The sequence below is a fragment of the Natrix helvetica genome (genome assembly GCF_964273705.1).
Source record: "Natrix helvetica genome assembly, chromosome: 6".
NCBI classification, from domain to species: domain Eukaryota; kingdom Metazoa; phylum Chordata; class Lepidosauria; order Squamata; family Natricidae; genus Natrix; species Natrix helvetica.
The window spans coordinates 67827436-67841966 of NC_138553.1; the positions used below are offsets into that span (position 1 = coordinate 67827436).

Consider the following 14531-nt stretch of genomic DNA (forward strand, 5'->3'; position numbering starts at 1 on the left):
AAAAATGTTGATCTTGTGTGCATGCAGCTGTGTGCACATGCATGTTTATGCTAATGCAAATACTAAAATGAAGACGATGCAGACACAAATATCAGCTTAGGTGATTTACAACCATTTACCAATTGTCTGAAGTATAGCAACACTGAAAAAAGTAACTGACAACTGGTCCTTCATACTTACAAATGTTGCAGCATCTACACAGTCAAATGGAGTTGCACGTGTGTTTGCCTGCCACACCAGTGGTGGGTTTCAAATTATTTTAGAACCTCTTCTGTAGGTGTGGCCTGCTTTGTGGGAGTGGCTTGCCGGCCATGTGACTGGGTGGGAGTGGCTTTCTGGCCATGTGACTGGCTGGGAGTGGCTTGGCAGTCATGTGACTGGGTGGGTGTGCCCAATTTGTAAAATGTGGTGAAACTCACTTAACCACGCTCTTGCTTAGCAACCAAAATGTTGGCTCAGAAACTCTGGCATTTGAAGCACGCAAGTCTTAAAGCTGTCAGGTTACAAGACCCTTGCACCCCTAACCCTTTAAAAAAAAACAGGGATGTTCAAACTTGACAGTTTTAAGACTTGTGGACTTCAACTCCCAGAATTCCTCGTCTCGCTCTTCATCTTGATGATGTGCGGACGGGCGTGGGGAGGGAGCTGGAACTCTTTCTAGGAGCCTGGGGAGGGCGAAAAAGGCCTTCCCTACCTCCCCGGAGGCCCTCCAGAGGCTGAAAATGGACCATTTGCTGACTTCCAGTTTGACCAGAAGGCCCATTTTTCACCCTCCCCAGGAGGAGGAGCCTTTCTAGGAGCCTGAAGAGGGCGAAAAATTGCCTTTCCTGCTCCCGGAGACCCTCTGGAGGCCGGAAATGGCCAGTTTTCTGATTTCCACATTGCCCATTGGACCATTTTTCTCCCTTCGGAGGCTTTCCCTGAAGCCTCCGCAGTGCGAAAAACAGCCCAACGTGCAAACTGGAAATCCATTTCCGAACTTGCGGTTTGCATGTTGGGTAGTTTTTCACCCTCCGGAGGCTTCAGGGAAGCCTCTGGAGGGTGAAAAATAGCTGTCAGGGCAACGCCTCACATGCCCTCAGAAATGGCTTCATGTGTCACCTTTGGCACGTGTGCCATAGGTTCACCATCACGATTTTAGAACATGCCTTAAGATCAAGATATTGAATTAAATGGCCAACTTACTAAATTATGACAAGAGTACTTTGCGATCTAAAAGTTGGTGTTGTATCAGTAATTCCTTAGGCACATGAAGAACAACTTGTAGTTTACCAGCTAAAATCCAGTTACCTCCATTTTCAATTTAGGTTTTCTGGTCAGTACAATAATAATAGAAAAAATGAACCTTTAATCAAGGAGATACCTACTTTTAAATTTTAGGATCTCCATCTTGTCTTGTCCCTTTGATTTGTCACTTATTTATTGGATTCCTGGTGTCGACTTGTGCCAAGCCTGTGAATGTGGCTTGCATAACCTGTGACAGATGACTGTGTAGATCAATAAAAAGGACTCTTTTAAAAAAAGTTCTGCCTGAATTTCCATAATGCTGAACTGTGGCAAGCATCCAACTTGCTGTCTTGTTGACTGGCAGCCACCAGTGCAGGCACATAAAATCAAGTAATTGATTTGCAAGCACTTAGAAAGGTACAAGGTGATTACTAGAAGTAAGTATTATTAAAAATATATTGCCAGGGGAAAAAAAATCCAATAAACTTCTCTGACTTAAAATCTCATCTTATCTTGTGTGGAAAACAGGAACTAGAAAGGGCAAATTAATTTAAATTAAAAAATATTAAAAACTTTAATCAAATTATAAATTCATACAGTTTTAGCCCAATGCCTAAAACATTTGATAAAATTGACAATAGTCTTGTTACTGTCGTACTGGATGAGATGACCTGCTCCTTGAAGGTGGCTCTGCTCACTGGCCCGTGGTTCCGGGAGAACCGACACGTGTTAACCCAGAGAGATGGCCTGGCATGGAAGGGAAACAAATTATATGTCCCCCACACCCGGAGGATGGCTGTACTACAGCGGTGCCATGATACCTGGTCAGCTGGTCACTTCGGGTTCCTGAAAATCCTACATCTGGCCAAGTTTTGGTGGTCAAAAATGAAACAGGACCTAGTATAGCCGGGGGTAGTGCTGACTTTGTCATTGCTCTGTGACGGGTTTCTAAGCCTTCCAGGAGTAAACGCATTAAATGAACTGTGTTGCTTGCTATTTCCTGGTGCTAGGGACTCAGAATGTGACAAGTCTTCTTAATAACATGGAACAATGTGGGATATGTAATTGCAATTGATGGAATGATAGCATCCAATGCATAGTGCCTGTTGGATGTATATGTACATAGAGAAAACAGGTAGGACATGGTGGCTCAATGGCTAAGAGCTGAGCTTGTCAATCAGAAAGGTTGGCAGTTTGAATCCCTAGTTCTACATAATGGAATGAGCTCTCGTTACTTGTCCCAGCTTCTGCCATCCTAGCAGTTCGAAAGCACGTAAAAATGCAAGTAGAAAAATAGGAACCACCCTTGGTGGAAAGGTAACAGTGTTCCGTGCGCCTTCTGTATTTAGTCATTCCGGCCACATAACCACAGAGACATCTTCAGACAGCACTGGCTCTTCAGAAAAATAGGAACCACCTTTGGTGGGAAGGTAACAGTGTTCCATGCACTTTTGGCATTTAGTCATGCCGGCCACATGACTATGGAGACATCTTTGGACAGCACTGGCTTTTCGGCTTAGAAACGGAGATGAGCACCGTCCCCTAGAGTTGAAAATGTCTAGTACGTATGTGCAAGGGGAACCTTTACGTTTACCTAGGGAAAACATTTGGGAGAAGTACCGGGGCTTGAAGGGGAAATGTGGGGATGCGAAAAGTAAAGGCCAAAGGGTCCAAGTGGTGGTAGGAACACTTAGGGCTGTGACTCCTCAATTGGAGGGGTGGCTCCAACAGACCCCAAGAATGACATCAGAGCTCTCTATCCAGAAGAGTGTAGGGTTAGGAACAGCTAAGATTCTGTGCAGAACCCTTAAACCTCCAGGCCTCTGCTAGTAGGCCCAACATTGTGAAAGACATATACCTTACCCACAGGGGTAAGAAATCATTTTTTAAAAATATTTCAAATAAATAAATGTTATTAGAATAATAAGTGAATAATGTGATTCCACGTGAACCTTCATAATTAAGCAAATTCATTACTCCTTTCCTCCCTACCTCCAGGAAGGCTTACAATCACCCTAAGTCTGGGATGGCGAATCTGTGACATGTGGAGCCATTTGTTAGGGCACGCGAGGTGTTGCCCTGTCAGCTCTAATGCGCAAGCGCGTGCTGGCCAGCTGACTTCGGCCTTCTTTTAAGGCCATTTTTCGCCCTCCTGAGGCTTCCCTCAAGCTTCTGGAGCACGAAAAAACGGCCCTATGGGCAAACCAGAAATTCAGGAATGGACTTCCAGTTTGCTCGTAGGGCTGTTTTTCACCCTCCGGAGCCTTCAGGAGGCTTCCCTGAAGGTTCCAGAGGGCAAAAATGGCTCTAGAGCAAGCTAGGACTTCCAGTTTGGCCATAGTGCCATTTTTTCACACTCTGGAAGCTTCAGGGAAGCTCCTGAAGCCTCCAGAGGGCCTCCGGAGGGGTGGGGTAGGCTGTTTTTGCTCTCCCCAGGCTCCTAGAAAGCCTCTGGAGCCTGGGGAGCGAAAAAGCACAGCAAAAACAGTGGGGGGGGGGGCACTGGTCGCCTGCATAGCATTATGGGTGTGGGCACACCCATGCAAGAACCCCCTTCACTCCCCCCACTTTTGGCACACGGTCCAAAAAAAGCTTAGCCATCACTGTCCTAAGTTGTGTTTCTATAATGGCTTAGATAAGCCGCTTCATTAGATTCACAAAAGCCCAAAATCAAAGCAATCACTCATAGACCCAGAAGCAGAAAGAACCTAACTAACTGTATTTGAGAAAAATTTAACCCTCTCCAGGTTGTCACTCCAATTAAATCCCTTATTTTATCATCATAGCTGAATCAATGAAATCTTTGTAATCTGTATGCTATTAAGGGCTTTCTACTGATTTCTGACCATCCCTCATGAAAATAAAACAGATGTCTTAAGAAAATAAACAAGTTGATAATCTGTTTTTTTTTTAAATTTTGCAGACTGCAGAAACAATGATGTGGGGAAAAATATTCCAGATTGTTTTGGTAAGTTGAGGCCTCTGTGATCTAAAACAGTAGCATGTTTAGTAATCTGCTAAATATTCCATCAACAAGGACACATGGGTATTATCTATCAAATTCAGTTTAAAAACAGTTCTTAAATTCTTCTTTTTCTTCTGAAGCTGGCCATCTGGAGTTGAACCAAGGGGTTCAGAAATAGGACACAGTGAGGGCTGAAATGCAAGAGTAGCAGAACTTACTGAGACCATCAAGGTTCCAAAGAGAAAAACTGTGTATCAAGGTTGGGTACCATTCCTCTAAAAATAATGAGATATTTTTCTAGTACAAGCCCTCTCTCATCTCATTTCTCCTGCAGAAATTATCCTTGACTTGATGAATTCCAGAGTTAATTTGTTTTGCAGAGGTTCTACCTTTCATTATGGTAGACTATATGACCTTTCATATAGTCCTGCCATCATCTAAAAAGATTCTTGTTTCCACAATTAACTATTTTAGCACCCACACTCCCCATTTTATGATTCAAAGAGAAGAGTTATAGACCAATTGTTGTCTAATTTAGATAATATCTCGACTAATAGGTGGTGTTCAAATTCCATTAATCAAATGGTTTACTGCTGTATGTCCTAATTTAGAAGTGAGTTGGTCAATTGGAACCTGTGATAACTACATGCAAAGAGTGGAAAGAGTGCAGAGAAGAGCAACAACAAAATGATTAGGGAGCTGGAGGCTAAAATATATGAAGAACCGTTACAGGAATTGGATATGTCTAATGAAAAGCAGGTTTAGGGGTGACATGATAGCACTGTTCTAATAGTTGAGGAGCTCCTACAAAAATGAGGGGGGGGGGCAAACTATTTTCCAAAGGATCAAAAGGCAAGACAAGAAATAATGGTTGGAAACTAACGAAGGAGAGAAGCAACCTAGAACTAAGGAGAAATTTCCTAATGGTGAAAGCAATCAACCAATTGAGTAGCTTGCCTTCAGATGTTGTGGGTACTCCATCACTGGTAGTTTTCCAAAAGAGACTGGACAACCATTTGTCTGAAATAGTATAGAGTTGGACTTAGAAGACCTCCAAGGTCCTTCCAACTCTATTATTCTATATTCTAAATAAGAGCTGAAGGTAATGATTATTATGCTTATATATGTCTGTCTTACAAATGCACAGAAACTTGATACCTGGTTAAGGTTTCCTTCTAATCAGTTACTGGAGAACAATGGAACAATCTGGCCAGCTTGAGTATGGAAATCCTACACTAGCTACTGTTTTTTTAAATTTGAACTTTGTTGTACTTTTCACCCTAATTTTAGCTGATTTCCAAATCTGATGTGTGTTTTCTTTTATCAGACGGGGGAACAGAGCAATGGCTGCATACCTGGTAGTTCCAAAAAGACAGTTCCACATATATCTCTTGAGACTAGAGATGTTGAGTTTTATAGCTTCCTTGTCAAAAATAAATGTGATTAAAAACATGTATGCAATAATTGGAGAACCAGTTTGGTGTAGTGCAGGGGTGTCCAAACTTGGGAACTTTAAGACTTGTGGACTTCATGCTGGCTGGGGAATTCTGGGAGTTGAAGTCCACAAGTCTTAAAGTTCCCAAGTTTGGACACCCATGGTGTAGTGGTTAAAGGCATCAGGCTAGAAAGCCAGTAATTGAGAGTTCTAGTACCACCTTAGATATGGAGCCAATTGGTTGATTTTGGACCAGAATCTCTCAGCCCTGAGAAGAAAAAGGCAATGGTGAATCACTTCTGCCAAGAAAAATTGCAGAGATTTGTTCTGGCAATTTCCAGGAGTACCACTGACTTGAAGGCACTCACTCACACTCACACACACACATTCTCTCTCTTTCACACACAGAAAGTAATTATTACAAAACACATATGATTTCTAGTACTTTACTTAATTTGACCACTAAGGGACTTACTTCCAATTGGACATCTACAGTCAGACATATTTCATTTTAGGATTCTTTAAGAGTTGACACTTGGTACTACAATTTTATTTATATTTACTCCAGTTAAATTTGTATAAGATTGTACACTAACATTTAATACTTATTGAAATCAAATTTCCTGTACAAATAACACTAATATTCCCAATGAAGTTTAAGCTCCTCAATTATCTTGTCTTGTATGGGCACACAATAATTATTGGCTACCGAAAATACAAACATGAAACAGTACCCTTACTATTTTTTTCTTTGTTGTAAATTTCAGTGAGCAAAGTGGCTTATGATGTGGACAGAACAAGAAAAATTATTTCAGTGAATATTTCAGATGTCCAAAACACAGACTGTTATGTTCGTTTATGTCATCAAAGATTTGTATGTGAAGATGTGGGGCCTGTCACTTTGGTAAGTACTTGAAAGAAGCTGAAAATGTTTTATGAAATTAATTCAGCTAGCAAAGCAATACTGAAGGTATTTCAAGGGTAACATAATTCCATGGGAATTCCAAGGATAATAGAAATATGTTTTTAAAAATTATTATTTTCTCCCTTTTCCTAACATCTGCACCTTCCTTTCTTCCACCTTTTTCTCTTGCTGTTTTCTTCCCCCCATTCCCTCTAGTATTTGAAGACATCTAATCGTGAGAAGTTAAATGAACAGAAATTCTAAGGATTTCTAAATGCAAATGATAAGATTTGGACTCGTTGCCCTATAAAGGAAGAGAATACCAGTTTATGAAAAAATATATGGGATAGGATATAATAGGAGCTGCAAATTTGATAAATGCAGATGTGAAAATTTGATAAATAAATTAGATATGGGGGAAAAAAGAAAACAAGGATACATAGGCATAATTCCTAATATGATCTGGACCTTGTTGCTATGTTGGAAATTGTCTTTGCTAAGTATTATGAAAAAAAAGCTGTATTCAGTTCTATGTAACTAATGATTAATGACTAAAGCTTATTGTAGAAATTGGATGTTTTCCTTGAGAAAAAGAATGGAAAATGAATAAAAAAGAATAAACAGAATAAAAAAGAAAAGAGGTGCATACAGTTATTCATGATACTGTCATATTATAGAAGAAAATGTGTCTGCCTTTTGGAATATCAGAATGGAATCATGAATAAAGCTTAACACAGGGCAATACAGGACAAGTGAAAGAAAATATTTCTTCACTTAACCCATAGTTAAACTATACAATGTTGTAACTATTAATATATACTGCTGGCTGCCAAGTTGGCCAACTTTACAGAGCCTTAGATTAGTTCATAATAGTTAAGCCCATTTGTAGTTATTAGAGTTATGGATTAAATTCTGGCTTTCATTCTTCCTTTCAATTGCCAAGACAAGAAGAGAGGTACTAAGAAACATTGCTTGGTGCTGGAAATATAAATAGGATGGGAGACTGAACTGGAATAAGAGATGACAATGGTCACCTGATCTACTTAATTTCTAATAAATATGAAAGAGAATTTAGAACCATAGGCATCTTGACCAGTGAAAATGTTAGCAAACAACCAATGCAACATACACAGAAGGAAAACAACCTCAATGCACCTAAGTGATCTTTTCCCTTACAATGGAAATTCTTCTTGAAGTCAGTAGGAGACTCTTTTTCCATTACCCTCTTTTGTATTTCCTTCCTTCCTTCCTTCCTTCCTTCCTTCCTTCCTTCCTTCCTTCCTTCCTTCCTTCCTTCCTTCCTTCTGACTTCCTAAAGATTCGTACACAAAATTTTCTTTCCTCAACCAGCTCTTTCACCGAGACCTTCACCTTTTGCTCCTGTTCAAGAGGAAGCTTAACTTTTTCAGGACTGTGTGAAATTAGGAACTTCCACCAATTTCCGATTTCTTCCCCCAATAATATCTTGTGTTCTGCTTATCAATTTCCAATAGATATTCCTATAGTCAATAATGAACTATAGATACCCTCTTGGGGTTGTTGGAAGAAATGTCCATCTGGGTTCAGTTCCAAGTGGGGAGAAAGACACTGGAAACATGGAGACTGCTTGGAAAGATGGTTTTAATGGTGGACAGGACCACATGGCTTGAGGACCTGGCAAAAAGTCAATCACCTGCCTTAAAGATCTTGAAGAAAAAGGGGAGAGATGCCGAGAGTCCCTGGGTTTTATTCCCTCTCTTGGCTTTTGAATTTGAGCTTGTATTCTGATTGGTTGTCATGCAGGGACAACTTTGTAGGTTGTCTTTTGAGTCCCAAGCTTGGTTGAGCTGTTGCAGGGTGATCATGTAATGAAAGGGCTTTGGGATTTCTATTATGGCTCTGCCTGAATGAGGTAGATCTTTGTTATGTAGAATACACTGGCCCAGGCCTTAATGGTCCATTGACAAAGGTGGAGGGAGGGGCTGAGTTTCTGCCTCCCTTTTAGGGGAAATATTCTGCCCTTTTTAATATTTCCTAAAATATTTCATTTTCCTAGGAGAGGGTTGGGTGGGTGCTAACTTCCTACAAGGTCATTACTAGATTTCTCAGCATATTCTTATGTCAGTAAATACTAGACTGACCCCTGTTAACTTTGGACCATATTTATCTGTTTTTAATGTTTAAACTAATGCTAAGGAAAGTTAATGCACACGTAACTACAATGATTGGAAAGCAAAGATGGATAAACCATGTCATTGGGAGGGAGGCTAGGGGTATAATTGAGATTCAAAAATATGAAGTCTTCTAAAGGGGATTAGGAGTAGGACTTCTCTCCATCTCTTTTGACTAGGAAGTTGTCTTTGGCACAACTGCAAAATCCTTTTCTTTCTTCCCGAGTAATCCCCGCAGTCTAAACATATACGTGGAATTACTTTGAAATAAGTCAAAAGACAGCTTTAATTCTACCACGATCCTGGAATAATCCATAAATAACTGCAACGTTTTGGAGCTTAAAGTGCGGAAGAAATCATCTTGTGCCAGCTTGAACACTCCCTGTGTGGAACAGCAAAATGACCGGATGATATTTGTATAGATACATGCATCTTTCTGCAACTCTTCTGTCTGTGACTTGTCACCTCCTGTTTTATCATTTCAGATTCAGGGAAAAGACGCGATGAAATCTGCTACTTTGCAATACACTCAACTGCTGCCTTGTCTGTGCGTTGAGGTAAATGTTTCCATGTAGCTTGATGTACAAATTAGCTCAATATACAGGAATCCTTAAAAGACCCATTCACAGCTGTCTACGGGATTGGGTCAACATACAAAAAAAAAATCAGCTGGTGCTTTGACTATGCCATTGTGGCCACCATCTTGAGACTTTTGAGCAGAATTTGCAGACAGCTCTGAGATCTGCCAGGCCCGGAAGCCATCTTTTGCATTGGGCCTTCAGGCCTGCCACATTTATTGCTGTGGAAAAATGGGAGGGGGGATTATATGGAGTATGGGAAATATAGAGTCCAAATAACATTCCTTTCTCAGAGAGTCAAGGTCACCCTGACCTGTGCCAGAGGTGGGTTCCTACCGGTTCGGCCTGGTTCAGCCAAGTAGGTAGTAACTTGGCCATCCACGCCCCCAAACCGGTTATATTGCGCATGAGTGAAGCGTGCATGCACCTGAAGCGTGTCCCTGAGTGAACCGGCAGTAAAAGAATCCGGAACTCACCCCTGACCTGCACCTAGAGTGGTGTGAATGGGAGGCATCTCCAGTTGGGACAGTGTTTGATTGGACCATGTGATGGACATGTGGGTGCTGGGCAGGGACTTGAACTTTCATTTGGATGAGGAAAACCTGGGAGCTTTCAGATTTGGGTTTTCCCAGATGTGCCAATATGACATCTCTAATAAAATGAGTTTGAGGAAACTCAAGCCTCGGAGTCTTCTTTTGTTAGGGGTGTTACTTGGAACCCTGACAAGATCATGACTTAGGGGAGGCTAATCCTAAATGGAAACCTCTCACCCATGACACACAGATAGCAAAAACCTCAAAATGGTTTGCATTAGTATTACATCCAGTTTTCAATATTTAATCATTACAAAAAAATAATAATCACATTCATTTTATTTAGATCTTTTCAAGAGAAGAACTGAGAAGTTTATTTTTGGCGTATTCTTTCCTATTGTACATTTATGTTATTTCGATTCCTCCATAAGACGTTTTAGGAGAAAGGCCACATAGAAAGTGGCATACGAGCAATAGATACTTAAATTGAAAAGCAATTTAAAAGTTATGGTGATTGGAATTAACAGATGCGTATTTGGATTACAGGTGTGGCCGGCAATTTTAGATGCACGAAGAATGCAGTTGTGCCCATTCAAGAATGGCAAGTGATATGTCCTTCTTGCTTTTTCTGGTGTAGTGATTATGCAATTTCAGAAACAGGTGGGAAGAATAATGTCACATGTACTTGCCCCACCCCACAAATAATCTGTCACTTGTGTCATTTGAGTGGGTAGCAAACACAAATTGTAAAGTAAACAAACCAAGACATAAATCTGACTTCTTTTCTTACAGATGTGTTCCTACATTTGCTTATTTATAAAAACTTTGGACTAAGCCCTATAACAACAAACAAAATGTGATCGTCTTTCTTATTTTTCTAATAATGGGAATAATTGCAAAAATCTCATCATTTATGTTGCTATTACAAGACAGGCACATAACGTTCACTTATCATTCTGATCTAATTGTAGGACAATCATGGATTCAGGTCAAATGACAGAATAGGCCATATTATGTATGTATGTATGTATGTATGTATGTATGTATGTATGTATGTATGTATCTATCTATCTATCTATCTATCTATCTATCTATCTATCATCTATCATCTATCATCTATCTATCATCTATCTATCATCTATCTATCATCTATCATCTATCATCTATCATCTATCATCTATCATCTATCATCTATCATCTATCTATCTATCTATCTATCTATCTATCTATCTATCTATCTATCTATCTATCTATCTATCTATCATCTATCATCTATCATCTATCATCTATCTATCTATCTATCTATCTATCTATCTATCTATCTATCTATCTATCATCTATCTATGTATAAACTTCAGAATGTGTTGTTAAACTGAGCAATCTCTCTCTCTCTCTCTCTCTCTCTCACACACACACACACACACACACACACACACTCACACACACACACACACACACACACACACACGGAACAATGTGAAGTGTTTTGTTGACATGAATCCAAGTGCACATGATGCTAACTATTGTTTGCATGTTAGACTGTTGAGCATATGCTTAAGAAAACAGGGCACAATGTAATTTATGGAGTCTCATCAAAGCCAGTGAAATGGTATCATCTGACCATACTTATGATCTGGTTTCTCTGTTTACCAGAGCAACCTCACTTGCACTAGTGATTAAGATGCTGGTTATTATAGTTAAAGCCTTACATGGGTCAAGTGCTGAACATTTGCAGGACCTTCTAGTCTGAGTGGATTATGTCCATCCAATAAGATCTAGCAGGGACCTCTGAATCCCATATTTGAGGGATTCCCATCTTCAGGAATCACAAGAGTGGGGCTTTTCTGTAGTTGGCCGAATAGGTAGTAACTTGGCGGCCAGGGTCGCTAGAACTGGCAGCGACCCAGGTCTGCCACACCCCTGAACCTGTTCTCTTGGCGGTGCTGTAGGTGCCGCCATCTTGTTTTTGGCTTCTGCACATGCACAGAAGCATTTTTAAAGTATGTGCATACACGCATTAAGCTCGCATGGGGCGCATCCCGGAGCAAATTGGCAGTAGCATCCTCCGGAACCCACCCCTGGACTGCACCAGTAGGGGCTAAACCAATTTAGTTGTATACATGATATACAATGACAATAAAGGCTTTGAAATGTGACATTCTGAATGTTAGAGGAACTCATATTTATATGCCTTTGTTTTCTTCATTTTTTTGTCTTAGATACTAAGACCCTGTGGGATAATATTGTTTATCAACCTGCCACACAAACACTGACTTGGGAAGCTGCCTGTCCTGTTCATGTTACTGTCAGCCTTTGTCAAATGATGAAGATTAATGATCAATGTGTTGATCTTGAGGGCACCGTCAACATTGCTGCAGAGAAAGTAAGCAATAATTTTTTAAAAAGGAAAATGTTCACTACGTAAGAGGCAGGCTTATTGCCCAGGTCTTTTCACATTACTTGCTGTCATGAATGTTTCTCAGATGCATGAAACTTCATTTCGTTCAACTGAATTGTTTTAGTCAGATTTACTAGGCAATATTTTAGACTTGTCAGGTTCCTATAATGAAGCCTTGTACAGTGCTCAGCAGCCCATGCAGATAAAAACAGAGACCACTTATGCCTATCTTTCTTGATAGCTGACTCACTTGTAAGGCCAAAAATGCACACCCCAATCCAACTTTCTCTAAGCTGAAATTGAAAAATGGAAAACCTAACCTGGATTGCTCTAGGTCAGGGGTCGGCAACCTTAAACACTCAAAGAGCCACAAAGGTCATAAACAGAACAACCCCCCCCCCGTTCAATTCTGGAGCTGACCAGAAGTCCGGTTCCCTCATCATAGAGTCTCCTCCTAGTGTGGCAACCTTTTTCCTCTCCTGACTGGAAGTACGGTTCCCCCACCATAGAGTCTCCTCCTAGCGCAGCATCTTTTTTCCTCTACCTGTCCTAACCAAAAGCCCTATCAATTGTGGAGCTGACAGGCAACAGCGAGCCCCAGCAGAGGGATGAAAGAGCCACATGCGTCTCCAGAGCCGGGTTGCTGACTCATGCTCCAAGTTGTAAATACAGTACTTTCCCTTTGACAAATCTCTCACTTCTCTAAAATTTGAATCACACAGATGTCTTATTGTAAACATGGAAGATACTGCTTTATATTCTTGACACACAAACGAAGCAACATCTGAATCAAGACACACCTACAGCCCATGCTAATCCCCTTTCACAAAACTGGCACTAAATGAAAGCATTGCCAAAGATTTTGAATTAGTGTGATCTGCATCCAGACATGGATTTATAATGTAGAAGCTTATCTGCAAACATCAGTAATGGAGAAGGTTTCCACAACTGCGTATTACACCCTCTGTATAGTTAACTAACCATGTGTCTTATGAGCTTTGGAGTGGGTGAGTCAAGATGGAGGATATATGGATCTCTGGAATCCCTTGATTTTCATCCAGCTGATTTTTAAAAATGAAAACTGCATGGAAGAATTATCACACTCTATTAAAAACACAAAGTAGCCCAGTTGAAAATGTACTCAGAATTCTGAGCTCTCTACAAATACTCCTATTTCATATCAATGCTTCATAAAGACCTGCATGACTATATGAAAGCATGTATTTCTTGAGTTGGAAGAGGAAGTTCATTTTGGCTTGCCTGATCATGTTGCAGAAATAAAAAAGGCTACCTTTTTTTGCAGCAATTCTGGGCTCTCCAACTCATGCTTCTGCTTTATATAGATCACTTACTGAAATGCCAGGAAGAGGATAATATAAAAGGGCTTTCAAGGAAGTGATGAGACAGGGAAGTCCATCCTATTCATGAATGTACATCATTTAAAAAAGGGAACATTCCTACTCCCACTTACAAGGATACTAAGCAAAGTAAATAAAACACTTCTCCCTTACATCCAGTAACTTTTCAAATATCCTACAGGGAAACCAAGAATAGTGAATTCATTATGGGCTCCATTGGGAAACTCATTGTAAAGTTTGTACCCAACAGCATCCATACGGCAGTAATTATGCATCCCTAGTCAATGAATAAGCGACGTGGTGGCTCAGTGGCTAAGATGCTGAGCTTGTCAATCAAAAGGGCGGCAGTTCAGCGGTTCGAATACCTAGTGCTGCGTAACAGAGTGAGCTCCCGTTACTTGTCCCAGATTCTGCCAGCCTAGCAGTTTGAAAGCATGTAAAAATGCAAGTAGAAAAATAGAAACCACCTTTGGTGGGAAGGTAACAGTATTCCGTGCGCCTTTGGTGTTTAATCATGCTGGCCACATGACCAGGGAGACGTCTTAGGACAGCGATGGCGAACCTTTTTTGGCTTGCGTGCCATAAGTGGGGGGAGCGCAGGGGGGGTAACTGGAGAGAAGTGGTCCTTTAAATAATCTGGACACAAGTCATATATATAGCTTTAAAAAGCTTTAAAGTTTTGGTTTGAGGCAACTATAATTTCTGGATACTCTTTAAGGGCATCCCCATGTAGAGCATGTGACAATAGTTCAAATGGAAATAACTATGGCACGGGTGACAGTTAACTCAAACAGGTTATGAAATGGTCTTCTGTTAAGGATGCCATAATTAAAATCCTCTGTCAACAAAGCATGGTTAGAATTTGAATCACGATGACAACTTATCGTCAGCAAAGGATGGGGGTATTATATAGATTTTTTCAAAACCAATTAAGAACCAAAACCAAAATTCATTTAATAGTGAATTCAACAAGGTCAAGAACT

General features: G+C 40.4%; 1 protein-coding gene across 1 annotated transcript in view; it reads left to right on the forward strand.

The window, feature by feature from the left end:
* Window positions 1-14531, forward strand: part of IL17REL (interleukin 17 receptor E like) — a 63175-nt gene that overhangs the window by 31310 nt on the left and 17334 nt on the right. The window contains exons 6-10 of the mRNA XM_081957219.1: window positions 4151-4195; window positions 6395-6531; window positions 9167-9238; window positions 10339-10393; window positions 12012-12175. Coding sequence (XP_081813345.1) covers window positions 4151-4195; window positions 6395-6531; window positions 9167-9238; window positions 10339-10393; window positions 12012-12175 — 473 coding nt within the window. The remainder of the gene's footprint in view (window positions 1-4150; window positions 4196-6394; window positions 6532-9166; window positions 9239-10338; window positions 10394-12011; window positions 12176-14531) is intronic.